This window comes from Myxine glutinosa, chromosome 11, assembly GCF_964187855.1.
Source record: "Myxine glutinosa chromosome 11, kmMyxGlut1.1, whole genome shotgun sequence".
Classification (NCBI taxonomy): Eukaryota; Metazoa; Chordata; class Myxini; order Myxiniformes; family Myxinidae; genus Myxine; species Myxine glutinosa.
In genome coordinates this window covers 9,070,503-9,090,215 of record NC_136271.1, presented here as the reverse complement: position 1 = coordinate 9,090,215, position 19,713 = coordinate 9,070,503, and the positions used below count along the sequence as shown (strand labels likewise).

The 19,713-nt window shown below is 42.5% G+C and overlaps 1 protein-coding gene across 3 annotated transcripts in view; it reads right to left on the bottom strand.

The window, feature by feature from the left end:
* MAU2 (MAU2 sister chromatid cohesion factor) overlaps window positions 1-19,713 on the bottom strand; it is a 297,343-nt gene that overhangs the window by 248,682 nt on the left and 28,948 nt on the right. For all 3 annotated transcript variants that reach the window (XM_068129792.2, XM_078786386.1, XM_078786387.1), the window contains 3 exons: window positions 19,431-19,525; window positions 14,094-14,121; window positions 7,822-7,977 (listed from right to left, as the gene is read on the bottom strand). In XM_068129792.2, the coding sequence (XP_067985893.2) occupies window positions 7,822-7,977; window positions 14,094-14,121; window positions 19,431-19,525 (279 nt within the window). The remainder of the gene's footprint in view (window positions 1-7,821; window positions 7,978-14,093; window positions 14,122-19,430; window positions 19,526-19,713) is intronic.

Here is a 19,713-nt window from a genome sequence, read left to right as displayed (position 1 = left end):
GGCTGCAGACTGCCGATCTGAGGGATGAAGAATGGAGCGACAGAGAGTAGAGTCATCAGCAAAGAGATACAGAGGATTTTCAAGAGAGTCAGAGAGATCATTGATGAAGACCAGAAAAAGCACAGGGCCCAGAACACTGCCTTGTGGAACTCCAGCCTGAACAAGAAGAGGAGATGAGAGAAACCCATTCAGGGCCACACGTTGACTACGACTAGAGAGGAAGTCCACCAGCCATGCGTGGAGATTTCCATGGATACCAAAAGAGGAGAGTTTGGTGAGCAGAGCGGGGTGCCAGACCGTATCGAAGGCACGTGATATGTCAAGGGAGACTGCTCTAATTTCCTGTTTGGCATTGAGGACCTCCATCCATTGTTGAGAAAGCAGAAGCAGCATGTCCAGAGTAGTGTCCAGGTCTGAAACCAAATTGATGATCAGAGATCAAGCCATTGGAGAAGAGGAAAGATTTCATATCTGAAGCAATGATGGATTCCATGACTTTGCTGATAATTGGGAGAAGGCTGATTGGTCTGTAGTTGCTGGGATCTGTTTTTGCACCTTTTTTGTGCAAAGCGGTGATGTTGGCAGATTTCCAAGCAGATGGAACATGACCTTGAGCAAAAGACAGGGTGAAGAGAACAGAGAGAGGGAGTGAAAGAGCGGAAGAACAGGATTTTAGGACCCGTGGGCTGATGCCGTCAGGTCCAGTTGCATGGCCATGTTAGCAAATTCCAACTGCACCGCAGCGTCACTGGGTGTGCAGAACATCTCCACTCAGTCTTCGGCGTTCATCTCCGGCGGTCTCGCATCGTCCATTAAGGAGACAGTCCGTTAAAACACTGAATAATAAATATTTACTTGCTGGTGTTGGCTTAGTGGTTAGGGTGCCGGCTTGGGATCCTACGATCCTGGGTTCGAATCCTGGTCGATCGCTGAATTAACGCCAGGGGGGTTGACTCAGCCTGCCATCCTTCCGAGGTCGGCAAATTGAATACCAGCTTGCTGGGATGAATGATCCCGGTGTGTACCCCGGTTTAGAATAGGTACCCCGTATCCCTGCGCATCACATCGTAAGAGGCGAATAAGGGTTGGCATCCGGAAAGGCATCCGGCCATAAAAAAAAAAACATTGCCTCAAACAGGGAACCATGATTGTCATGGGACCTGCAAGGCTAACCCCCGCTCTAGCGGGGAAACTTGCCTTAAAACGATCATTCATACACAGACTTGGCATTTAATATGGAAAAAAAATTTTTCTTGACTTTCTTTTTTTTTTTTTTTCTTTGGTTTCCTTTCTGAATTCAGAATATCAATCTGGTGAGTTTCTTTTACGCTTCGGTGATTTCTTTGTTAAAAGAACCATGTCACTGATTGTCTGTCGCAGCAAGAAGTCAATAACAGAGGATTATATCACAGGTGGCGTGACAAAATGTACAGTCAGGTACATTTGACGATTGGCTTCACAATCGGGTATATAAGGGTTGTTGCGTTCTGTATTAGTGGAAAACAACTGCTGCACGTCTACAAAAGGTATTGCCGCTTCCTCTCGAGATGGTCCGTCAACTCGACAATGCTGTTTGTCATGGAGTGGTGGCTTTACGAAATTCCGGCATGAAACAGTGTGCTATTGCTCGGCAGTATGGCATCACTCAAGGTCAGGTGTCAAAGATCCCGAAACGAAATGCTCAGAGGGGTGTCCCTCCTCCAATAGAGGCCAGGTCGTCCCGCAGAACCACAAGGAGGGATGATCGCCAGCTGCACCGGTTAGTCCGCAATGGCCGTACCAAGTCAGCTAATCGGCTTAGGGCTGAGTGGCAGCAACTGACAAATGTGCCTGCATCCAGAAGGCTAGTCAACCAACGACTGGTTCAAGCAGGCGATTGTGCCAGGCGTCCCCTGAGAAAGCCACGCCTGACAAGACAACACCGCCAGCGCCGATTGCAGTGGGCCAGAGAGCACCATCAATGGCAGCCAGGACACTGGAATCACGTGATCTTCAGTGACGAGTCTTGATTTCTGGTCTATCGTCAACATGGCCATGTCCGAGTGTGCAGACAAGTGCATGAAGCCGACAACGAAGATTGTATATTGCCAAGAGTCCAAGCTGGAGGTGGTGGGGTGACCGTTTGGGCTGCTTTTCATGCAGGGGGCAAAACTGACCTGGTTGTTCTGAATGGAAACCTGAACCAGTTCAAGTACAGGGCCATTGTAGAAGAAACATTGCTTCCATTTGCTTGTGTAGCCAGCCTTTCGAGGAAACTTTGTCTTCCAAGATGACAATGCACGGCCTCATCGTGCTCGCATGATCCAACACTTTCTTGCTGACCATGGTGTCGAGCATATGGAGTGGCCTGCCATGTCCCCGAATATGAATCCGACAGAGAACTTGTGGGCAGAATTAACGCGTCAAATCGACAACTTGGACCAGCAGCCGACCTCTGTGCCTGAATTGCAGCAGGCTATTGTCACTGCATGGCAAGCGATTCCTGTCCAAACCTTGGCAAATCTCGTGAACAGCATGCCTCAACGTGTACGTGCTCTCCTGAATGCTCGTGGGGGTTACACGACGTACTGAACTGTAATTTTACTGTCCGTAATCCCAGTTGTAATTTAACTTTTGTTTTGGTTTAAAAAAACATTTGGCTAATGTGCAAAATAAAGAAATACTTCTGGAAAACGTACAGAAGTTTAACACAGTACTGTCCTTGAATTGAGTTCGATATCAGTTTACATCTGGTTGTTCACACACAAAGGAAGACAGTGTGTACCCTGGATAAGAATAGGTACACCATATCCCTGCGTGTCGTAAGAGGCGACTAAGAGGGTTAGCGTCAGGAAGGGCATCCGGCCATAAAAACATTGCCTCAAAAAGAGAACCATGACAATTACAACTACATGTGGGCAGGGTACAGCCCGAAGTGGAGATCGGTTTCTGAGGTTTGGGACATGGAATGTAGGGACAATGACAGGGAGATCAGGAGAAGTGGTGGAAGTATTGGTCAGAAGAAGAGTGGACATATGTTGTGTGCAAGAGACGAGATGGAGGGAAGTGGTGTGAGAATGGTGAAGGGTAGGCAGGGACAGAAATACAAGTTTGTGTGGCAAGGGTGCCTGGAGGGCGTGAATGGTGTTGGTGTCCTGTTTTCTGAGGAGTTTGTAGACAGTGTGGTGAGTGTGACGAGAGTGAGTGAAAGGTTGATGATGGTGAAAATGATGATTGGAAAGCTCTTGGTGAACGTCATCTCGGGATATGCTCCGCAGGTTGGTCGAAGCGATGAAGAGAAGGACAAGTTCTGGTGTGCGATAGAGAAGCTGATGGAAAACGTGAAAGATGAGGAAGTTGTTGTGGTAGGAGGAGACCTAAATGGACATGTGGGAAGGAGTATGGATGGTTTTGACGGAGTTCATGGGGGTTACGGATATGGTGTGAGAAATGGAGAAGGTGAAAGGATTTTGGAGTTTGCTGATGGAGCCGATTTGTTGATTTGTAATACTCAGTTCCAGAAAGAGGATAATAAGCTTGTTACATACACGTCAGGTGGGTCGACGACAACCGTTGACTACCTGATGGTGCGTAGGCGAGATAGAGGGCACCTCCGGGACACAAAGGTGTTCCCGGTGGAGGAGGCTGTTTCACAGCACCACTTGGTTGTCTGCGACGTAAGGGTGAAAGGTGCGAGGAGAGCTCGGTGGGTGAAGTACCAACCGAGAATGAAGGTGTGGAGGTTGAAAGAGGTGACAGTAAGGGAGGCATTAAAAGAGAGGCTGAGTAGGGTCAAGGATGATGTGGTTGAGCTTGAAAGTCGTTGGATGTCAATGAAAGCTAGTCTGTTGGGAGCCGTTGGTGAGGTATGTGGATGGACAAAAGGACCACCGAGGCACTCGGAAACATGGTGGTGGGATGATGAAGTTGGAAAGAGGATTGACGAGAGGAGGAAGAAGTTCAAGGAGTGGCAGAAGGCGAAGGGTACGGGAGCAGAAACAGCAGAGCATGAAAGTTATAAGGCAGCCAGGAAGGCTGCAAAGAAAGAGGTAGCAAAGGCGCAGGAGGCATGTAGGAAAATGTTCGGAGAACGCTTGGATTCAGAAGAGGGTCAGAAAGCAGTATTCAGGATTGCCAAGCAGATAGCGAAAGAGAGGTGTGATGTGATGGGGGTGAGTTGCTTGAAGGATGAAGTGGGACAAATCGTTGTCGACCCAGATGGAATTAAAGGAAGATGGAAATGATATATGGAAATGCTGTTGAATACAGAGAATGAATGGGATGGCAACATAGAGAGTCACCCAGTTTTAGGACCGGCAGAGAAGATAACTGAGAAGGAAGTTGAGGAAGCGATAAAAGCAATGAAGGGTAGAAAAGCGGGAGGGCCGACGGGAGTTGTGGGAGATATGTTGAAGGCAGCAGGAAGTTGGGGTGTGAAGAGAATGACAGAGATCTGTAATCTGGTGGTGAAAGAAGGCCGCATTCCAGTGGTTTGGGAACTGCGTACCCTCGTCCCTCTATACAAGGGGAAAGGTGACCCTCTGGAGTGTGGCTCGTACCGAGCGATAAAGTTATTGGAGCATGGAATGAAGGTGTTGGAAAGGGTGTTGGAGAGGAGGATAAGGAAGAAAGTGAAGATCGACGAAATGCAGTTTGGATTCATGCCAGGCAGAGGAACGACAGACGCGCTTTTCATTGTGAGGCAGTTGCAGGAGAAGTACATGGAGAAGAGGAAGAAGTTGTTTCTTGGGTTTGTTGATCTGGAGAAAGCATTCGATCGGGTTCCACGCAAAGTATTGACATGGGCATTGAGGAAGTTAGGAGTGGAGGAATGGTTGATCAGAGTAGTGATGGCAATGTACAAAAGAGCGCGCACAGCTGTAAGGACGAAGGACGGGAACAGTGGTGAGTTTGAGGTGAAGGTGGGAGTGCATCAGGGGTCGGTACCAAGTCCACTACTATTTGTAGCTGTGATGGAGGTGCTGGCTCAGAACGTAAAGGAGGGTTTACCGTGGGAGTTGTTGTATGCAGATGATCTGGTGTTGATTGCGGAAAGTATGGATGGACTGAAGGAAAAGATGAACACGTGGAAGGAATGTATGGAGACAAAAGGTCTGAAGGTGAATATCGGAAAGACAAAGGTGATGGCAAGCGGTAAAGCATGTGGTGAGGTGGAAAGAACTGGGAAGTGGCCCTGTGCTGTGTGTAGGAAGGGTGTCGGAGTGAACTCCATTCAGTGTACAATGTGCGCTGAGTGGGTTCATCAAAAATGTAGTGGTCTGAGAGGGTCATTAACCAGTGTGGCAGCTACATTCAAATGTAAGGTGTGCACAGAGGGAGCTGCAGATGGAGGAAATGTTGAGTTGGATCTTGGAGACGGCATGAAGCTGGAAGGTGTGAAAACATTTTGCTACCTCGGAGACATGCTGAATGGAGAAGGTGGAACAGACTCGGCAACGGTTGCTCGAGTGAGATGTGCATGGAAGAAGTTTCGGGAATTGAGTGGCGTGCTGATGATGAGGGGAGTGTCGTTGAAGCTGAAGGGAAAGGTGTATGCTGCATGTGTGAGAAGTGTTATGATTTATGGGAGCGAGACATGGGTAATGAACGTAGAGCAGCAACCAAGGTTGGAAAGGGTGGAAATGCGAATGGTTCGACGGATGTGCGGAGTATCGTTGAGAGAGAGGAAGACAAATGATGAATTGCGAAAGATGATGGGAATAGAGCCTGTGATTGATGCTGTGAAGAGGAACAGGTCGAGATGGTTTGGTCATGTGTTGAGGAACGATGAAAGTGACTGGTTGAGAAGAGTGATGGAAATGAATGTAGAAGGAAGTAGAAGACGGGGAAGACCGAGAAAGACTTGGCTAAAGATGGTGGAAGAAGAAATGCGGGCAAGGGGCTTAACAAGGAGAGATGCAGAAAATAGGGCAAAATGGAGAAGATTGTCATGGGGACCGCAAGGCTAACCCCCGCTCTAGCAGGGAAAATGGCCTTTTAAAATGCATGTTGTGTTGTTGTATCAGTTTACATCACTTTCAAGGATCAATTTATTTGCTTCGAAATGTCAAATGTGGTTTTTGTTTCTTTTAAAGGTCACATCAACAAAATCTAGAATAATTTCAACATAATTCCAATGAACTTTTGGTTCTAAGTCAACTTGAAATGTAAGTTCACCCCCACAAAAAAAATATTCCATATTAAATGCCAAGTCTGTATATATATTCCCAATATTTATTTAACTTAAAGCTGGAAATAACTAATAAAATCATCTGCTGATTTTTAATGTCATGCACAGTAAATGTACAGTCTGTTTAACTTGTGACGTGCTTCCCGTAATCTTTGTATTGTAGTCTATCATAAACAACTCTTTTTATATTAATCAAATAACCTTCACGTACAGTAATTATCAGGTCACTGAGACATCAAGTCAGAGTGCTCTCATCTATTTCCAAAGTCCAGTCTTCAACACCATATTGGCATGTACGAGTGTGCTATATAGAAACAGTATTCAGTCCAGAACGTACAATTGGTCGTTTCAGCAATTTAAAATTTCTCCTGAAAATACAACGCACAGTGGAATACAGGAAGCCAGTGACATCTGACAGATCCCCCATCCACAAAGCAACCATCTTGAGAGTTATGAAAGGTTACAGGTAGCATTCACAACAATGTTGCTGGTAGTGAAGCAGTACCAAAGTGTGTCTTTAGTATTAGTCACTTCAACTTCCTTGAAAAAGTTACAGCACACAAAAAAATTTTTGTATCTTGAAGCTTTCTTAAAGGTGAAAATATCGAGGCAAATTATCTAGACCAGATGACTGTTTACATTTAAAAACTAGAGCAATGCGACTGTCGTCCCTGTCCTGTCTTGAGCAATAATCCCTGTCCGTGACAATGGACAGATGCCCTCGTTCATTGTCCTAAAAATAAGCAAGTTTGGTTTAAATTCCTTCAGCTATTTTGAAGTATCACATTTTTACCAGACACGACAGGTTTCACATCGATCAGTGCAGCGTTTTTGGAGAAGGTGTTTTTTTTTAATATTGGCTTTCAAGCTAATGTGGCTGCCAAACCACGTAACATATGACCTTTAAAATGTACACTCTGCATATGTATGGGTAGGAGATCACATTTGTGAAGTTTCGTGTTGATCGGATAAGGTTCGTTTTTCTATCCAAGATGGCTACCAAACCACGTGACCTATGACATCATTTTCAATCTATGTGCAACAATCATATTAGATGACACTTGTAAAATTTCACATCGATAGGGTAAGCGGTTTCAGGGATATAATTATTTAATATTTTCCTTCAATCCAATATGGCTGTCAAACCATGTGAACTATGATGTCATAAATTTAATATTTCAATAGAAATCGGTCAAAGATCATGTGCCCGCAATTTCAGATTTTTAGGATAAGGCATTTGATTAAAACATTTATGGCTGGTATACCACTTCACTGATGACGTCACCATTATCATGCTTTTGTTTCCCCATTGGGAGTACTTGACAATGTGCCAAGTTTCACATTTTTCCACCCGGCGGTTTCCGAGAAATGTTTTTCAAATTATTTGCGTTTAATCCAAGATGGCTGCCATACCACATGACCGATGACATCACAATTACCATGAAAACATTGTGCATGGGTGTCACTCCAACCCTAAAATTTGTCTCAATCGGACATGTGGTTGCTGAGAAAGACGAGGTTTAGCCCGTACGGACGGACAGACAACCCAAAAACAATGCCTCTGGCCACCTTCGGGGGCAGACGCATCAAAATAATATGCATATAAATCTCCAATGCAGATGCAGCCAATAATTACTTATTCAAGTACTAACCTGTCCTGCATCCAGATAATGAGTGACCTGAAGGACAAGGAAGAATATACGAAGCGACTCTTTCTGGATGGGGTTTCCCTGCCAGCCTTCCACTAGAGTCCCACACAGGGACAATATTGGATGCACCTCTTGTAGCTTCCTCTCCATCAAAAGTAGCTGCAGCACACAAGGCCAAAAGTAAGTTTAATTAATCATTGAAAAATCATTATTGCAAAATTAAAATCCTTAAATAAATCATTAAAATTACTCGATTTGCTCTTGAGTGTGATCCAATAAGATGCGTATCCTTTGTTCCTATTTACATTTGCAATTATTTGCTCTTGAAAGGAAAGGGAGGGGTGAGAGGGAGAGACAGAAGAAAAATAAAACCGAAGCATTTTTAGCAAAAAGTTTTTTGTTTTTTTTATTTACCTTGGGTCTTGAATTTCTTGATATGATATTGCTTCATAATGTCCAGATGATATTTTAATGCAATCATTTCCAAACCACCAAGCTATCCAAGCTAGTGCTGCTGCAGAGTTAAGCAATTTTACCCAACATCCATATAGCCAGAACTGCCTACCAACACAATCAGATAATCAAAATACATTTAGAACTTGGAACGGCACTCGATAGAGTATACCTCCGCCAGGCTGCACAGTTCAGATTTGTATCCCAATGAAAGGCCGGATCTGGATCCAGACCTGAACCAAAATCTAATCAGCTTGTTCTCGTCACGTAACCAACTCGTCCAGCTAGTTTTGTCATAACTCATCCATAACCATTTTTAAATAGCATGTTAAATATATATCGCCTTTCTCACGATCTTTCAATGGTGAAGAATCACTTAAAATTAAATCCATATTCAGATCTTCATCAAAATCGAATAGATTCGTCCTTGTCACACACACAACCGGTTCACCAAGTTTCGTCCAAATCTGTCCAACTTTTTGAGATATCGTGCTATGTATCGGTTTTAGCCCTATCTCCCAATGGTGAAGAATCACTTTAAAAAAATTATCTGATCCGGATCCAGAATGGAATCTTCACCAAAATTGAATCAATTCTTCCTTGTCACATGCACAACTAACTGGCCCACCATGTTTCGTCCAAATCCATCCACAACTTTTTGAGATATCCTGCTATGCATCGTTTTTGGCCCTATCTCCCAAAAGTAAAGAATCACTTTAAAAATTTTAGTACCCGGACCTGAATCCAGATTTTCACTAAAATCTAATTATTTCATCCTTGTGACATACGCTACATCGATCCCAAATTTTGTCCAAATCCATCCACAACTTTTTGAGATATCTCACAAACAAATGGACAAACAGACAGACAGACAGGGGTGAAAACATAACCTCCATCCACCTTAGGTGGCGGAGGTAATAACACCAATATAATTCACGCATATATTCAACGATGTAGGCACTGAGACATTTGTGATCAACACCATCGTATCAACTACCTTTGTTTACTTCTTTTTTAAATACATGATCTAAATCTTGTAGTGGGCCGACACGCACACACGCACAAACATACAATTAGAACAGACAAACACAGCCACTGAGCCTGGAGTAAGTTGAAAGTGGCCTCACTTCCCCAGGTAAGTCACAACAATGGCGCTGCTTTTCTCTCCACACTCAACGGGACATATCCTAAGAGGGAATTTCTTCCTCCCCATGGATGCCTATCTAAGGGGATTGTCCAAGCTCTTATCCTTTTAAGTGCAGAACGCCAAGCAAGGAAGCAGCACGTACCATTTTTTAAGTCTTTGGTGTGACTGGGCTGGGGTTTGAACCACCGACCTCCCAGACTCGGAGTGGACGCTACAGCCATGCTATCAAACCGTTTTGTATTTGGCCACAATGCACTTTGTACAGTCACGTGAAAAAGTAAGTACACCCCATGTAAAGTTTTGACTTTTTCAACATATTTCAACATGCTGCTATTTGATCTTCATTTCAACAATATTGATAGATAAAGGTGATATAATATAACAAATATCATGAAACATTTACATTTTGTAGTCCATTGTATAATTTAAATGAACATCTATCTATAATTCCAGTAATCTCTGTGTGTTTGTTTGTTTGTACGTTTGTCTGTGACCGCTGTTTCTCGACAACCACGGGTCCGATATACTTTAAACTTTCCAGGTATATTGCTGGGGACCCGAGGATGTGCCTTTTCAAGGTTTCATATTAATCGGACAATTACTTACCGAGCTATGGCGATTTCTTTACCAAACACTGCAAGCCGTTCGCTTTGGACCAAACCATTGCATGTAAATAGAGGGGGGGGGTTCTGTGGTCGTTGCGAATGGACCAAACCATTCATGTAAATAGAGGGGGGGGTTCTGTGGTCGTTGCGAATGGACCAAACCATTTGATGTAAATAGAGGGGGGGGATTGTCACCGTACTCGCAAGCCGTTCGCTTTGCCTTTGGCTTTGCGAATGGACCAAACCATTCCATGTAAATAGAGGGGGGGGATATAATTTTAGATATATATATAGTACGGGCATGCCCTAGTAAATGCAATTTCGCATGTGGAAAAAGTAAGTACACCCTTGGCTCTAAAGTCTAATCAGTGGTATTGCCCCCTTTGGCAGAAACAACCTCAAGTAGGCGTTTCTTATAACTGTCTACCAGTCTCTGACATCGACTGGGAGAAATTTTTGCCCACTCCTCCATGTAGAATTCTTTGAGCTGTGCGATGTTTGAGGGGTTTCTTGCATGCACAGCTCATTTCAAATCCCCCCACAACATCTCGATGGGATTTAGATCCGGGATTTGACTTAGCCATTCCAGAACCCTCCATTTATTTGTTTTCAGCCATTCCTTGGTGGATTTACTGGTATGTTTAGGGTCATTGTCATGTTGCAAGGTCCACCTTCGGTTGAGCTTCAACTTTCCGACAGATGGCCTCACATTATCCTCAAGCACCCTCTGGTACAATGAAGAATTCATAGTGGATTCTATGATGGTGAGCTGCCCAGGCCCTGATGCAGCAAAGCTGCCCCAAACCATAATATTTCCACCACCATACTTTACAGTTGGTATCAGGTTCTTGTGGTCAAATACTGTCTTTGTCTTCTGGTACTGTGGCCAAATAGCTCTACCATTGACTCATCTGTCCAGGGCACATTGTTCCAGAAGTGCTGGTCTTTACCATTAGTGTTCATTGGCAAACTTCAGTCTTGCCCTGATGTTCTTTCTGGACAACAAAGGTTTCCTCCTGGTATACCTCCAATAAAACCACCGTTTAGAGGCCATTTTTACCCCGCCAAGCGGGGGTTGGCCTTTTCGGGGACCGTGGTAGTTGTTGTTTTTTGGTCCCCTTTTTGAAGCAATGTTTTACAGCCGGATGCCCTTCCTGACGCCAACCCTTTTTGCCGCCTTCAACGACAAACAGGGAATTACCAGTGAACTGGTACTCAAATTAGCCGACCTCGGAAGGATGACAGGCTGAGTCAACCCCCGTGGCATTAATTCGGCGATCGACCGATATTCGAACCCAGGATCCTAGGATCCTAAGCCGGCACCCTAGCCACTAGCCCAACACCAGGGATTACGAGTGCAGATCTCCAATGCAGATCAAATTTGTGCAGCCTCTTTCTAATGGTAGACTCGTGCACTTTGACATCAACAGTGGCAAGAGCTACCTGTAGGTCCCGTGATGACATTCTGGGGTTCTTCGAGACTTCTTTCAGCATCTTGCGGTCTGCTCTCGGGCTGAAATTGCTGGGGCGGCCTGGCCTGAACAAGTTGGCAGTTGTTTGGAATCTTCTCCACTTGTAGATGATCTTCCGGACAGTCGAATGATTGATTTCAAATTGTTTGGAGATCTTTTTAAATCCCTTCCCAGACTCGTAGGCATCTATAACCTTCTTTCTGAAGGCCTCAGAGAGCTCTTTTGATCTAGGCATGGTGACGCCGCACACTTCAACAACAAAGAGCAAACCAAACTAAATGTCTGAGGTTTAAATAAGACAGGTTCCTCCAAGATCCTCTCTAACGATGTTCTAATCATTTGCACCTGAGATGGTGCACCTGATTCTAATTTTAGGTGTTTGAAGTAGTGATAAATGTCGGGGTGTACTTACTTTTTCCACATGCGAAATTTGCATTTATGTTTATTTAATTTATACAATGGACTACAAAATGTAAATGTTTCATGATATTTGTTATACTAGGGCGTGCCCGTACGTGGGTGCAAAAAAACATGCGTGCAAACAACAACAACAAAAAAAAACTTTGAAACCACGTGGCAGTAACGACCACAGAACCCCCCCCCCCTCTATTTACATGAAATGGTTTGGTCCATTCGCAAAGCCAAAGCGAACGGCTTGCGAGTACGGTAGAACCCCCCCCCCCCCCCCCTCTATTTACATGAAATGGTTTGGTCCATTCGCAAAGCCAAAGCGAACGGCTTGCGAGTACGGGTAAATAAATCGCCATAGCTCGGTAACTACTTCTCCGATTAATATGAAACCTTGAAAAGGCACATCCTCAGGTCCCCAGCAATATACCTGGCAAGTTTCAAGTATATCGGACCCGTGGTTGTCGAGAAACAGCGGTCACAGACAAACAAACACACAGACACACACACAGAGATTACTGGAATTATAGATAGACTAGGGCATGCCCGTACTATATATATATCTAAAATTATATCCCCCCCCCTATTTACATGAAATGGTTTGGTCCAAAGCGAACGGCTTGCGAGTGGTGACAATCCCCCCCCTCTATTTACATGCAATGGTTCGGTCCAAAGCGAACGGCTTCCGGAGTTTGGTAAAGAAATCGCCATCGCGTACACAAACGCGCAGGAAAGCGAATGAATCGCAAATTCGTTTTTATTAGTTGTAAAACATAATGCCCAATTATTCAATTAGCGCCAACGTATTTTGGCTTTTTGCAATTTAATCGCAAGGCAAAGTAGAAAGAGAAGAGGGAAAAAAAAAAAAGCCTTGCCTTGCTGCAAACAGCTGCTGCAAACAACAACAACAGGGAAGGCTTCACTGTCCGGAAGTTGGCATATCGCAGTTACGATTATTTTAGTGTTAATGGCCAATTATTCAATTAGCGCCAACGTATTTTGGCTGTTTGCAATTTAATCGCAAGGAAAAGTAGAAAGAGAAGAGGGAAAAAAAGAAAAGCCTTGCATTAACGCATTAACGCTTGCATTGCATTAACGGTTCGGCACACGTGATAGCTCGCTGCTCTCTGATTGGTTGAAGCGTTTTTTGGACATAGCTCGGTAGGTACTTGTCCGATTAATTACAAACCTTGAAAAGGCACATCCTCGGGTCCCCAGCAATATACCTGGCAAGTTTCAAGTATATCGGACCCGTGGTTGTCGAGAAACAGCGGTCACAGACAAACACACAGACACACAGACACACAGACACACAGACACACAGACACACAGACACACAGACACACAGACACACAGAGATTACTGGAATTATAGATAGATTATAGCACCTTTATCTCTCAATATTGTTGAAATGAAGATCAAATAGTTGTATGTTGGAAAATGTTGAAAAAGTCAAAACTTTACATGAGGTGTACTTACTTTTTCACGTGACTGTATATAAAAACAAACTTAATATCTTAAGATTTAGAACTTAAGATCAAAACAGCGACCAAGAGAAACAAGAGTCCGGTAAAAGAGGGATACAAAGTAAAAACACCAATAACACAACCAGTATATGATACATGTGTAAAGATGAAATGAGAAATCATGACGCCAAAATTCGTGCATTTTCAAAATCGATTATAACTTGTGTCAACATAATTTTTTGAATGTGCAGCATGCGGCTGTCGGTTGCATCATTGCTCAATCACAGTTATACCGCTGATGCAATGCCTCCCAAGGGTTTGAGCAGGAATTTGTAATTTGTTCAGAGTGCCAGCGATAGCTCGCCTACTCTTCTCAAAGGACTCCGTGGGATCTTTAACGTCCACAAACTAATGTCAACAGACGGAACGCCCAGTTTAGCATCCGACAGATGGACGACACGCACATTGCTGGAACATCCTGCCTGAAAAACACCGGGATGAGCATTCACAACTCGGCCGAGATTCAAACCCAGGCGAGACAGTTCGGAAGCGAATGCAGATACCCCTCGGTTATCTCGAACATTACTTTGTTGATCTATTCTTATGCTGTTAATGCAAACCAATGCGAATCAATGCCAATGTTATCACGATTCATTTGAAAACTTTGATATGTTCATTTTACATTCAGGCTATCATCCAATATTAAAGAAACAACAGAACTTACCAGTGCTTTGCTGAGAAGAAAAAGAACCCTGCAAAGGGAAATAATGAAATAAATGTAAGCACACAAACAGAAATGCCAACAACTACAAGCAAACAACAACTACAAAGCAAATTACTACAAGCAAACAACAACCACAAGCAAACACCAACTACAAAGCAAATTACTACAAGCAAACAACAACCACAAACAAACAACTACAACCAAACAAACAATTACCAAACAAACAAATAAACAACTACCAAGCAAACAACAACTACAACTAAACAACTACCAAGCAAACAACTACCAAGCAAACAACTACAACAAATAATTACCAAGCAAACGACACTACCAATGAAACACCTACAACAAATAACAATGACAAGCAAACAACTACAAGCAAATAACAACTTGGCACACCTGAGCTCCTCACCACATACAAGGCTTTCATCCGCAGCTCAATGGAATACTGTTCCCCCCTCTGGGCTGGTGCTCCTGCCTCACACCTTGCTCGGCTTCACGCTGTTGAGGCCAAAGCTTTCAGAATCATTGGAATCTCCTGCGATGTAGTCAACGTCGAGGGCCTTTCACTCACTCACCGCAGGCAGGTTGGTGGTCTTTCTGTCTTCTACCGACTCCTCTCCGGCCTTGCTCCCCCAGCTCTCTCTGTGCTCTGTCCCCCCAATATTCCTTCAGGTCGCACAAGATCTGCCTGCAACCCTCTTATGGTTAAACTGCCAAAGTCTAGGCTCTCTGCTCACCTTCACTCTTTCATTCCCCTTTTCTCCCGCCTCTGGAACAAACTCCCCCACTCCCTTCAATCCCACTCCTCCCTCCAGGTCTTTAAAACAGCTGTTCACCACCATCTCTTATCTCCCCCATCGAAAACCTTGATCTTTTCTACCCCCGGTAATTCACCCCAGAGTCCTTGCAGTGTTCATATGTTTTAATCCTCTCCCACCTCCCCCCAAGTCCTCCCGATGTCCCTGCTCTCAAATGTTGTGTTTGTGTCCTTCCCCCTCTTCCCCCTCTCTTTTGTGTCCTTCCCCCTCTCTCCCCATCTTGTCTGCCGCTCCCCTTGTTTTTTGTGTTTTGTGTGTCGGTTTGTCTTTTTGTGTGATTAATGTTAGCTCTTTCACGAGCCTCGATCTTGTATACAAAAAAAAAAAAATAAATAAAATACCAAGCAAATAACAACTACCAAACAAATAACAACTAAAAGCAAACAACTACAACCAAACAACAACTACAACCAAATAAGAACTTCACACAAACTACAAGCAAACAACTACAACCAAACAACTACAACCAAACAACAACTACAACCAAAGAACAACAACCAAACTACAACCAAATAACTACAAGCAAACAACTACAACAAATAACTAAAAGCAAACAACAACTACAACCAAACAACAACTACAACCAAATAAGAACTTCACACAAACTACAAGCAAACAACTACAAGCAAACAACTACAACCAAACAACAACTACAACCAAAGAACTACAACCAAACTACAACCAAATAACTACAAGCAAACAACTACAACAAATAACAACTCCAAGCAAACAACAACGACCAAGCAAATAACAACTACCAAACAAATAACTAAAAGCAAACAACAACTACAACCAAACAACAACTACAACCAAATAAGAACTTCACACAAACTACAAGCAAACAACTACAAGCAAACAACTACAACCAAACAACAACTACAACCAAAGAACTACAACCAAACTACAACCAAATAACTACAAGCAAACAACTACAACAAATAACAACTAAAAGCAAACAACAACTACAACCAAATAAGAACTTCACACAAACTACAAGCAAACAACTACAACCAAACAACAACTACAACCAAACAACAACTACAACCAAAGAACTACAACCAAACTACAGCCAAATAACTACAAGCAAACAACTACAACAAATAACAACTCCAAGCAAACAACAACTACCAAGCAAATAACAACTAACAAGCAAACAAAAACTAACAAGCAAACAAAAACTAACAAGCAAACAAAAACTAACAAGCAAACAACAACTGCAAGCAAACAACAACTACAAGCAAATAACTACAAAGGAAATAACAACTACCAAACAAATAACAACTAACAAGCAAACAGCAACCACCAGCAAACAACAACTACAACCAAACAACAACTACAACCAAAGAAGAACTTCACACAAACTACAAGCAAACAACTACTAGCAAACAACTACAACCAAATAACAACTACAACCAAATAACTACAACCAAAGAACTACAACCAAACTACAACCAAATAACTACAAGCAAACAACTGCAACAAACAACAACTACAAGCAAACAACAACTACCAACCAAATAACAACCAACAAGCAAACAAAAACTAACAAGCAAACAAAAACTAACAAGAAAACAAAAACTAACAAGCAAACAACAACTGCAAGCAAATAACAACTACAAGCAAACAACAACTACAAGCAAATAACAACTACCAAGCAAATAACAACTACCAAACAAACAAGCATTCTGAGTATTGCGCTGCAATACATGTCCCCTACCAAAGTTCAAAGTGCCATAACTTTGTCAAAAATGATCGAATATGCAAATTTATGCACGGTTGATGCTGGTTTTCAAACTTGATCTGAGGTATGCTGAGACACATGTGTGTCATGCCTCGCCTCGTTGATAAGCCCGCAAGGTCGCTCCGTGGAGCAGCCTGCACATATTGCACTGTGTGAATTATATAAATTATTACCAACTAACGGTCTGAGGGACTAGCGATTCAAGAGATATCCTTTTTATTTATTTATATATTTTCGTTTAATTAACGATATCTGCCAAACCATGTGCCCTATCGCAAATTCCAAAAGGACATTTTAGTAGACCGACATGCTGAACAGATTTGTGAAGTTTCCCCTCGATTGGATCAACAATGAGGGAAGGGCTCGGTTTTAAAGGTTCATGCTTAAAAACGTCATAACTCTGAAACCATCAGTAATTTATTATATTTTTCGGTTCACGATCAATTAATCGATGTGTATATATATAATGTTGCTCGGCTTGGCTCCGCCCCTCCGGGAAGCGCGCGCTGTGTCGCGCTGTTGACGTTCGCGAGACGAGGCTGAGGACGCGCAGTGCGGCTTGAGAACTCGAGAATAAACAAGAGATATCCATTTTTTGAAATATTTTCGTTTAACTAACGATATCTGCCAAACCACGTGCCCTACCGCAATTCCAAAAGGACATTTTAGTGCTGAACAGATCTGTGAAGTTTCCCCTCGATTGGATCAAAAATGAGGGAGGAGCTCGGTTTTAAAGGTTCATGCTTTAAAACGTCATAACTCTGAAACCATGTGACGCATGACGTCATGCTCGCTGACTTTTTTGTTCGTCATGGGTGTGCGATTCTGCCTGCAAAGTTTGGCCTCGATCTGTTCAGCCGTTGCAGAGAAAAAGGGGTTTTCGTGTTTTCACGAAAAACAATATGGTGGCTGAACCACGTGACCTGTGGCGTCATAATTACCATTAAAATATTCTACAGACCGAGTCCATCATATGATGAAAATTTTATCTCAGTCGGCGTCTTATTATTGCAGAGAAATTGGTTTTTAAAGGAAATTAAAACTTAAAATGGCACTGAGTTAAGGATCATCAGAATTATCAGAATTATCAAAGTTCAAAGTGCCATAACTTTGTTAAAAATGATCGAAACCTCGTGAAGTTCGAACTTGACCTGTAACTTATCATGAGGAAACCATGTGCCAAGTTTGAAATCATTAGCATTAAGCGTTTAGAAAAAAGTCCGGAAAACTGTTCTTTGCGTGATGGACTGACGGACTGACAGACTGACGGACTGACGGACGGAGGGACGGCGTGCAAACCTATAGTCCCCTCCGGTGTACACTGGTAGGGGACTAATAACAACTAACAAGCAAACAACAACCACAAGCAAACAGCAACCACAAGCAAACAACAACTACAACCAAACAACAACTACAACCAAATAAGAACTTCACACAAACTACAAGCAAACAACTACAACCAAACAGCTACAACCAAATAACAACTACAACCAAATAACTACAAGCAAACAACTACAACAAATAACAACTACAAGCAAACAACAACTACCAAGCAAATAACAACTACCAAGCAAATAACAACTAACAAACAAACAAAAACTAACAAGCACACAAAAACTAACAAGCAAACAAAAACTAACAAGCAAACAAAAACTAACAAGCAAACAAAAACTAACAAGCAAACAACAACTGCAAGCAAACAACAACTGCAAGCAAACAACTACAAGCAAACAACAACTACAAGCAAACAACAACTACAAGCAAACAACAACTACAAGCAAACAGCAACCACAAGCAAACAACAACTACAAGAAAACACTAACTACAAGCAAATAACAACTACAACCAAACAACAATTACAAGCAAACACCAGCTACAACCAAACAACAACTACAAGCAAACACCAACTACAACCAAACAACAACTACAAGCAAACACCAACTACAGGCAAACAACAACTACAAGCAAACACCAACTACAACCAAACACCAACTACAAGGAAACAACTACAAGGAAACACCAACTACAACCAAACAACTAAAAGCAAATAACTACAACCAAACACCAACTACCAAGCAAATAACGATGAAGCAAATAACAAATAACAACCAAACAACTACGAAGCAAATAACAAATAACAATCAAACAACAACCAAACAACTACAACCAAACAACTACCAAGCAAACAACAACTACAACAAATAATTACCAAGCAAACAACACTACAAAGCAAACACCTACAAGCAAACAACTACAACCAAACAACTACAAGCAAATAACAACTACCAAGCAAATAACTACCAAACAACAACTACAACCAAACAACAACTACAACCAAACAACAACAAGCAAACACCAACAACAAGCAAACACTAACTACAACCAAACAACAACATAACAACTACCAAGCAAATAACAACTACCAAGCAAATAACAACTAACAAGCAAACAGCAACCACAAGCAAACACCAACCACAACCAAACAACAACTACAACCAAACAACAACTACAACCAAACAGCAACTATAAGCAAATAACTACAAGCAAATAACTACAAGTAAATAACAACTACAAGCAAATAACAACTACAAGCAAACAACTACAAGCAAACAACTACAAGCAAATATCAACTATAACCAAATAACTACAAGCAAATGAACCATAGATGCCAATCCTGTTAAATTCCCATCTAACACACATTATGACTGCCGTTCAAAGCATTATATTGCAACAAAAAAATAGGAAATGGCTGGATGCAAGTACAGTATTTATTACCTTGTGTACTCTGAGCCAACTACTCTGGCGTACTCTGCTCCCACGCCGAGCAGGTCACTCGCCGAAATGAGATCCTTTTCCAACGTATGCAGTTGCTGCAAACAATGCATCTTAACTCTGTTGAAGACGACAAACTTGACTGTCACTATCGTTAGCTAAAGTAACAGATAACAGTCAATTGTAAAGAGATAACGAGCCCCCATTCTAAATAGGTCGGAGCAAGAAAGCTTCAGAAAACCCAAAAGACCAACTATTTATTAGCAATGAAAATGGGGCAGAATTT